The following is a 9,291-nucleotide window of genomic DNA, read 5'->3' on the forward strand; positions in this document are numbered from 1 at the left end:
TTGTCAACCGCCCATCTACCCGCCATCGCAATCCGTCGCCCAAAATCTCAGCCGTCCAATTCTTTCCCTCCTCCGAAATCTCAGCGGTCCAATCCTTTCCCGCCTTTTCATCCACCTCCCAAAACCCTAAACCCTTCCCCTCTCCCGAGTCCGGCCGCAAGAAAACCCTAGCCCTAGCCCTGACCTCCATCTTCGCCTCTGCCGGTGGACTCCTCCTTTCAGGCGGCGGCGGAGGTGTGGTCTTGGCTGTTCCCAGCCTATCGGCTAACGCGAAGGGCAGGGGAGAGGTGAGGGGATCGCCCTGGACTGGGAGTCCCTGGCCTTCCCGCCAACATCTCATCGTCGGATCTCCGCAAGCTCAGCGGCATGAAGCGGTACAAGATCTCCGAGATCCTCTTCTTCGATCGCCGCCGGAGATCCACCGCCTCAGGCGCCGACGACCCCTTCTCCGAGATGGTCTCCTTACTGCCCGGCGGGGTCTACCCCAAGTCACAGCTTCAGGTTGAGTTAGAAACCCTAGCTTCTTCTGGAATGTTTGAGAAGGTGGATCTCGAGGCCAAGACGAAGCCTGATGGAACCCTAGGCCTCACTGTCTCCTACACAGAGGCCACCTGGCCGTCGGCGGATGCCTTCAGATGCATCAATGTAGGGTTGTTGCCGCAGATGAAGCAGGTGGAGATGGATCCGGACATGACGGATCGAGAGAAGTTTGAGCATGTGAGGAGCCAGGAGAGGGATCATAGAAAGAGGATACAGAGGGCAAGGCCGTGCCTTTTGCCTGTTACGGTCCAGAGAGAGGTGCGGCAAATGCTGAGGGAGAATGGGAAAGTGAGCGCGAGGCTTTTGCAGAGGATCCATGACCGAGTCCTGAAGTGGTACCATGATGAAGGGTATGCTTGTGCTAAAGTTGTTAACTTTGGTAATTTGACTAGTAGAGAGGTTGTGTGCGAGGTTCTGGAAGGAGATATTACACAGCTCGCAATTCAATTTGAAGATAACCTTGGGAATGTTGTCGAGGGGGACGCTCAACTTGGGATCATTCAGAGAGAGTTGCCCTATCTGGTAATTTCGGTTTTGGTTTTTTGATGTTCATATCGTTTACTTACAGCTTCTGTGTTTGACGTTCCAAGCTTAATTATGTTCTGATATTATATACATTTCTTGTCGCAGCTGAACAAGGGCCATGTTTTTAACATCGAGGCTGCGAAACAAGGTCTAAGAAACTTAAATTCTCTTTCCTTATTTTCCAACATCGAGGTGAATCCACGGCCTGATGAAAAGAATGAAGGAGGGATCATTGTTGATATCAAACTTAAAGAAACGAAACAAAAGTCAACTGAAGTAAATGCAGAATGGAATATTGCACCTGGGCAAAATGGATGGCCAGCTCTGGTACTGTCAACTAATTAATTGTCTTTCCTATACGAGAATTAACTAAATTTGAACTAAAAGTAGCTACAAAAAGGTAAATGAAGTGATTTTCTGTTTTCAGGGATCGATTCGACCTGGTGGAACAGTTACATATGAGCATCGGAACATCAAAGGGCTAAACAGATCCCTAGTAGCCTCCGTAAACTCTAGCAACCTCCTGAATCCTCAGGTAACTTGTGACCTTAGCAATCTCCTGAATCCTTAGGTAACTTGTGACCTTATATGCTACAATATTCTAGATCTTGTGATATATAAAGATACTTGTGATATACTTGGATGCATGCACTCGGTTAAGGTATCCAGGTGTTGTGTTATTACATACTAGAGCATCCTAGGACTGACCGCGCGCGTGTGTGTGATGGCTCATGGATTTAGGTTACTCGAACATCCACTAAATTAGATGTTGTCAAATTTTACCGGTTAAATGTTACTTTTTATAAATTGATAACCTACTATTGGTTAGCGGGATGCATATCTCAGAGTGGGTTGGTTGGTTGAGTATGCGTATCAATACTTCACCACTTTTTACTTTATATTTAAATGGATGTAAACTTGTAAAGCATTGCACATAGAAATATCTGGATGCCATATAGCACATGTGAACATTCTGATGATTTTTGCATAAGTTGAAGTTTTTTAAAAACACAGTTATAACAACTTGGTGAATTTTATTCTATTTTTTATTTTATTTTTGTGGGCGCGCGTGCGCTGTGCGCACATGTGTGCGTGTGTATTTGCATGTGAAACGATGGTTAGAATTTGGTTTTGGATTAACCTGTCGAGATGATGGTGAAAGGACAAGCAGTTCAATTGCATTTGAATTTAACAAATAGCCTGGAGATTTCAGTTGATAAATGCTTCTTTTCTTCACCGCCATTTTCATTGTCTTTTTTCTTTCTAACATCCTGTTTGCTAGTTTAGGATGATCTAAGTTACAAGTTTGACCCCCTTCCTGTTTGCTAGTTTAGGATGATCTAAGTTACAAGTTTGAATATGTGCATCCTTACGTGGATGGTGTGCACAATCCTCGTAACCGTACATTTCGTGTCAGCTGCTTTAATAGTCGCAAGATGAGTCCTGTATTCACCGGTGGGTCTGGGGTGGATGAAGTTCCCCCTGTATGGATTGACAGAGAGGGGATCAAAGCCAATATAACCGAGGTAGGTGCAAAGTTTTGTCACCACTCTACTCCACTGCTCTTAAGCTTCCAGTTGTCTTGATGTATATTATGCATTTTGCAGACTTTAACTAGTCAGAGCAAATTAACTTACGGACTTGTGATGGAAGAGATCAAAACGCGTGATGGGACGAGCTCTTTATGCACTCATGGTGCTCGGCAACTGCCAACTGGTGCTTTGAGCATGCATGGACCTCCAACAACCCTTAGTGGTACTGGTGTTGATCGCATGGCATTTGCACAAGCAAATATTACTCGTGACAATACAAAGTTTGTAAATGGTGCAACTGTGGGTGACAGGAATGTGTTTCAGGTATAATGTCCTTGACTGTTGCTTCTTTTTCTCGTAAATTTCAGTTATGATTTACGCATTTACCAGATTACATAATGGGTTTGTGCATGAATATCCTCGGCTAGGCTTAACTATAACACACGCACATGTCAAGTTAGAAATCAAGCTTTTGATAAAAGAACCGTGAGACTGTTTGATGTATTAATTGGGACTTTAAAGGGTGTATGCAAGACTTGGTCCATTAGATTGATATTTTATGTCAATAGTTTAATGTAATTCCTGACGGCATGTTTGACATGTTTCTTCATCGAAGCTCTTTCCTAGTCTCAGAAAACTTCATAGTATTGCTCTTGAATGAACTTTAAATGCATAGCCAAGGAGTCAAGATTTCCTCTACAGTGACCCTACCCCCGTAAAACTATGCTTCCAATGTTCTTGACAATCGTCTCTATTGCCAATGTGGATAATTTCCATTGTTGATAATTGAGCATCATTTCTCTCACATTAGGTTAACGGTCGCGGTACTTGTTGTGCGCAGCGGAAATTTCGGCAGAGTTTTCTGGTGCACAATAAGAGAGAAAGATCGATAAGAATTCCCGTCTCACCAAGGAAACAAGAATCTGAAGCGGATATCTCAACCAAGTGAGATATCGGCTCTTCCTCTCATCAGTTCTAGGACTGACCTGTCGAGGGATCCTAAAACTATTACAATGGCCACAAACTCAAACAAACCAATTTTACGTGGTTCGGCAAACTGCCTACGTCCACGGGGCAAGGAGGGGGAGATCTACTATTAGAAAGAAAAAGAATACAAATAGGTTTACAACTCTCACAATTAAACCCTCAATCTAATCTCTTTCTTCCTCTCTCAAAAGCCGCTGACTTTTTCTTCTTTCTCCTGTGCTGCGCACCTGCTCTCTGCAGCCTTTGTTTTTCTCCTTCAATTCCTGCACGAAACCCAAGCCGCCTTTGCACAGTTCTGTCTTCAAGCCGCCGGTTTTGATTTCCCTTCAGCCTCCGCACACTTCAAGCCCATGAAAACCTAGAAAAACACGCTATATATAGCTGCTGGAAAGAGGAAACGGGTACTCGGTTGTGGGCCGCGAAGTCTTCACGCGGAACTCAGCCTCATACGCGGTTTTGTAAACCGCTGCTGATGTGGCCTTCACGAGACCACCTAAAAAACGCGTCTTTAGCATTGTTGGCGAGGTACTCATGCACGTGAACTCCCTGCACACAGTGGCCCCCACGTTCCATGAAGTTGCGTTCACACAATTCTCCACCTCGGCGAAGTTTTTTTTTTTTCAAAACTGAGCCGACACCAACCAAAACAAATGTCTCACTTGTTGTATCCAGTACGAAGTGAAACAATTCATGACAACGGACTCAATCCATAACAAGTCGAGAGCCCAAATGAGAGTACAAACACTCTCCAAATATCAGTGTCTACTCACCAAATCGATCTCACCCCCATCAAAATCCAACCCGGCTGCATCATAAGACTGCCTACGTATCCTCTTGCCCAAGGAATCAAGCCGAACGTAGTTCACCCAAATGGCTGCAAACGACCTCAATCCAATAGAAGAGTTCGTAACCCTTCTCCAATATCATCAACTCTGCGACTGATAGCACCTCCAATGGCCTCAAACACCTCCACCTGAGGTGAACCAATGGTCATATCCAAACTGCATCTACCAGCTGCACTCGAGTCAAAACCCAACTCATCATCTGCATCTGAATCCAAATGACTTCCACGTTGTGTCACCTCAGCTGGAATCCCAACCAATACAGAATGACCTGGAGTATGTGGGAAAATCCCTACCCAATGTGGAGTAGCATCAATCTCCACCCGCTGCGATACCTCTAAGGTCTGTCCAAAACTCTCCACCTGCTGAGAGTCAATTGGCTTCATCATCGAAGCCTCAACCAAAGTGACACTACCAGACCTATCTTCCAATTGAGTTTTACCTCCAATCACAGCAGTTGACAACTCTTTAATAGGATGACCCAAATATGTCGAAGCCTCTGTCCAGAAACTCTTCTGCAGACCATTGCTTGACATCAAACACCGATCCTCCTCCAGCAAGGTACGGTTCTCTAAATTTATCATCCTATCTAGCTACCCCAAGATTTCCTTTCCACAGTTCTAGGACTGACCTGTCGAGGGATCCTAAAACTATTACAATGGCCACAAACTCAAACAAACTAATTTTACGTGGTTCGGCAAACTGCCTACGTCCACGGGTCAAGGAGGGGGAGATCTACTATTAGAAAGAAAAAGAATACAAATAGGTTTACAACTCTCACAATTAAACCCTCAATCTAATCTCTTTCTTCCTCTCTCAAAAGCCGCTGACTTTTTCTTCTTTCTCCTGTGCTGCGCACCTGCTCTCTGCAGCCTTTGTTTTTCTCCTTCAATTCCTGCACGAAACCCAAGCCGCCTTTGCACAGTTCTGTCTTCAAGCCGCCGGTTTTGATTTCCCTTCAGCCTCCGCACACTTCAAGCCCATGAAAACCTAGAAAAACACGCTATATATAGCTGCTGGAAAGAGGAAACGGGTACTCGGTTGTGGGCCGCGAAGTCTTCACGCGGAACTCAGCCTCATACGCGGTTTTGTAAACCGCTGCTGATGTGGCCTTCACGAGACCACCTAAAAAACGCGTCTTTAGCATTGTTGGCGAGGTACTCATGCACGTGAACTCCCTGCACACAGTGGCCCCCACGTTCCATGAAGTTGCGTTCACACAGTACTTTTGTCAGTCCTTCTGTTACTCCCTCTCATAAGAGCTGTGTTCCATAGTTGACCATTTTGTGGAAGAAAGATTCGATGATGAAAATTAGAAATGATCACTCAAAGCAGTGTTTACTGCATTATGGAGAATTTAGACCATTCATTATGATCTCTACTGTGTAAATTACTAATGGGAATGACTAATTGCATCGAGCGAACAATAATTCTTGTTCAAGCAGTTAGCACAGCAACAAAACATTAATTATTTTGTTAGCTTCTGTTCTCTACCTATCATCAAGTTGTTAGAAATCAACATTCCTTGTTTCAACTACATAGATCTACCAAGTGGGTTACGCACATTCAAAGCCACAGATGAACACGCACTATAGTGTGCATACCCAATTCAACCAGTTGGGTATTTTGGGCTACAAACATAGTACTAGTCTACTAGACAGTATCTAGCTACTCGATCACTGGATGCATAAACTAGAAAGGAAATACGCGGTGCTGTTGGTTGACAGGCTTGTTGATTATCACTACACATTCTCTGATTCTAAATCTTTGTTTGTCTGACCTGCTGTCGAAGCTACACTTAACATATTTCAGGCAATAGCATTTATTCACCTGCCTTGTTGAGCTATTTATTTCATTTTTCTCCAATAACAAGAAGCATTACCCTAACCCTCTTGAGTCTTGATGGTTGTGCACCTATTTCCAGGTTGATCAAGGCCTTGGGGTTGGCACCAAATTCCCATTCTTCAACCGTCATCAGCTCTCGCTAACGAAATTCATTCAGTTAAAGAAAGTAGAAGAAGGTGCTGGAAAGCCGCCGCCGCCAACTCTTGTCCTTCATGGAAATTATGGTGGATGTGTCGGTGATCTCCCAGGCTATGATGCTTTCACTCTTGGTGGGCCCTACTCTGTTCGTGGATACAACATGGGCGAGTTGGGCGCTTGCAGAAACAAGCTTGAGGTGAGGCATTAATTTCTAGCTCTAATGAAAATTATTAACACTTGGAAAAGATTTTGGGGTTTTCCCCATATATACCCCCAAACCATCCCACTTCATCAAACGATGTTAGTTTTTAACGGAAAATGAGTAAATTGTCAAAAAGGTCCTTCCACTCTTTCGCCTCATCGGCGGAAGAGGTTTGGAGGCGAGAGAGGAGGTCATTGGGAGGGGGCTTAGAGTTTAGAGAGAGAGAGAGAGAAAAAAAAGAGATGAAGAGGGGAGGGAAGAAGAAAAGGAGAGGAAGAGCTTTTTGTCCATTCACTTATTTTCCGTTATAAAACTAACACTGTTGGATGATGGAGTGATTTTATCTAATGTGAGGGATTTTCAGGGGTAATTTAGCAAAAATTTGCTTATGTATGGATGAACGAGTATATAAGAAAGAAAACCCCAAATATTCTAGGGCATTGATTCCAATATTACATGGGACCTAAACACTTCTCTTACCAGCTTGCTGCTGAGTTACGCGTTCCTGTGAAGAACAACATTGTATATGCCTTTGCTGAACACGGATACGATCTTGGTAGTTCGAAGGATGTAAAAGGAAACCCAACTGAGTTTTTCCAGCGAGTTGGACAAGGATCATCCTATGGTGTCGGTACGAAGTTTGGGCCAGTCAGAATGGAATATGCCGTCGATCATAACACTGGCAAAGGATCCGTCGTTCTCAGGTTCGGGGAGAGATTTTGAGGAACACAGTATCGTGTTCATTTCGCGCGGAAAAAAAAGTACAGAATTTTGTTTTGGTCAGAATAGGAGAAGAGTTAACACGTACATGCTGGTTGTTATCGGATGTCTCTAACGTTGTCTTCTAATTTAGGGGTTATTACTTTGCAAAAGTACTTTGTATTGTTCAAGGTTGATGTTGATATAGTGAGATTTTGCCTTGGCCAAATATTGGTATGTCTAAACCTTAACTTCCCCTAACTTACAATGTTTTTTTTCTGTCGCTTCACCTATACGGCATTAGACGTGTATATTTATGTTTTCTTACATTCTTGCGAGGTTAATTAGTGAGAAGAAACTTTATGAGGCGCATTACAGAAAAATACTTCGCACGGAGAAAGAAGAAAACTTTATAAGCCACATTGATCTGTTAGCCAGCTGATACAGAACATTTGTACGCTAATTTACATTTAGGAACATTGAGAGAACGATAACTTACAAATTTGGCTGATATGAGTAGAAAAAAGATGATGCAGGATGAATTGATCTGTTGGCCATTTGAATGGGATTCTTGATAGTCAGCAGGAGATCTTTTTGAAGCCAGGAACATTGTAGGGATGCAATCTTTTAAAGCCCCAACTCCTTTTTCAACTGAGCAAGTGCTTTCTCAATATCATCGAAGCTATCCTGGATGCTGCTCTTCTGACCGCCTTCATCTTGAGGAACGCCGTCCCTTTTCTCATCTCCAGGCTTCGAGTACGAGTTTCCTTCAAAGGAACCATCATCGTCGCCTTCTACATCGGTGATGTTGAGCTCCTTTTCTAAGAATTCAACAAATTCCTCCCCAATGACCTGCAATATGAAATTCTTCCTTTACATGCAGATTTTAATTTGCGCATGCTACACTATTGTGTTAGTGTCAACCTTCCAAGCAACATTCCGTAACCGTAAAGTAAAAAAAAAAAGCAATATCGGACCTACTGAAATGTCTGTATATATACTAATAACTTACTGCCAGCTCCTCCCACAAGCTCTTGGGCTTCTCTTGGGAGCTAATGCCTGCTTCCCAGTTCTCAAATTCAGCTTGTAAATCGCGAAAGAAATCCGCTGCAACAAAAACGTTGAAGTCGTTACGGAAATGGCCCCTCTGCTATGAAATATACCAAACAGCTTAATCTAGGAGAATATCCATGTAACCAACACGAGACAGTCTACCTACAGTCATTTGAACATCTTGTAAAAAGCTACCTGCAGAATAAATGGGTAATATGAGGATTGACGACATTGAGGATACACACTACATCGAAAGAATCGAGGTTTTAAGTCTAACGATGGCTCGAGGAAACCATCGAAACAGCCATACGCTAGGAATCGCCAATGCCCAAAATCAAATCTAGTTTGTCTACAGGAAACGGAAATAAATAAAGGGCGAAAGCATACGCGGCGCTAAGGGGGTGTTTGTTTCAAATCCTACAATTTTAGGATATGGATTTCACCGTGGGATTTGAAATCCATAGGTTTTTTTAACGTGGGTTGGGACTTCTAAAATGTTGCTTGTTTCATCAAATATTTTGGGACATGTAATCCTATAATTTGTACTTTGTTTGTTTCAAACTCAAATTGTAGCGTTACAAATTTTAGAATTTGAAATCTATAGCCTAAATCCTCTCGCAAAGAGAAGATTTCACAAACGCTATAATATATTAGTTTTTTATTATTTGGGTATTCAACGTCCCAAAATTTATTTTGAATCAAACAAAGGTTACGGAATCCATAAACTAAAAAAAAAACCCATTTTTTCAACCTAGAATTTGTTATCCACACTATCCCCCCCCAAAAAAAAAAAGTTGAAACAAGCACCCCCCCAAGATAATGTTAGTACTTGGACAACATTGAGACGGCATTTATTAGAAGGGCAAGAGTCGTACCAAACCCATAAAACTCCTCTTCTTGGGCAGCGCGGCGACCCCCCCTTTCGGGT

At 43.0% G+C, this 9,291-nt stretch overlaps 2 protein-coding genes across 2 annotated transcripts in view; one reads left to right on the top strand and one right to left on the bottom strand.

Annotated features, from left to right (window-relative positions):
• On the top strand, positions 314-7,539 carry LOC109848991 (protein TOC75-3, chloroplastic-like). The gene is made up of 7 exons (XM_020418752.1): positions 314-1,062; positions 1,171-1,392; positions 1,493-1,600; positions 2,400-2,591; positions 2,673-2,921; positions 6,351-6,605; positions 7,095-7,539. The coding sequence occupies exons 1-7, from the start codon at positions 367-369 to the stop codon at positions 7,332-7,334; spliced, it is 1,962 nt and encodes a 653-aa protein (XP_020274341.1). The 5' UTR covers positions 314-366; the 3' UTR covers positions 7,335-7,539.
• LOC109848992 (dnaJ homolog subfamily B member 9) overlaps positions 7,705-9,291 on the bottom strand; it is a 2,140-nt gene continuing 553 nt past the window's right edge. Inside the window, 5 exon segments of the mRNA XM_020418753.1 lie at positions 7,705-8,162; positions 8,323-8,417; positions 8,526-8,558; positions 9,239-9,266; positions 9,268-9,291. The exon segment at positions 9,268-9,291 is cut by the window's right edge and continues 123 nt beyond it. Coding sequence (XP_020274342.1) covers positions 7,938-8,162; positions 8,323-8,417; positions 8,526-8,558; positions 9,239-9,266; positions 9,268-9,291 — 405 coding nt within the window. The 3' untranslated portion in view covers positions 7,705-7,937.

The sequence above is a fragment of the Asparagus officinalis genome, chromosome 7 (assembly GCF_001876935.1).
Source record: "Asparagus officinalis chromosome 7, Aspof.V1, whole genome shotgun sequence".
NCBI lineage: Eukaryota > Viridiplantae > Streptophyta > Magnoliopsida > Asparagales > Asparagaceae > Asparagus > Asparagus officinalis.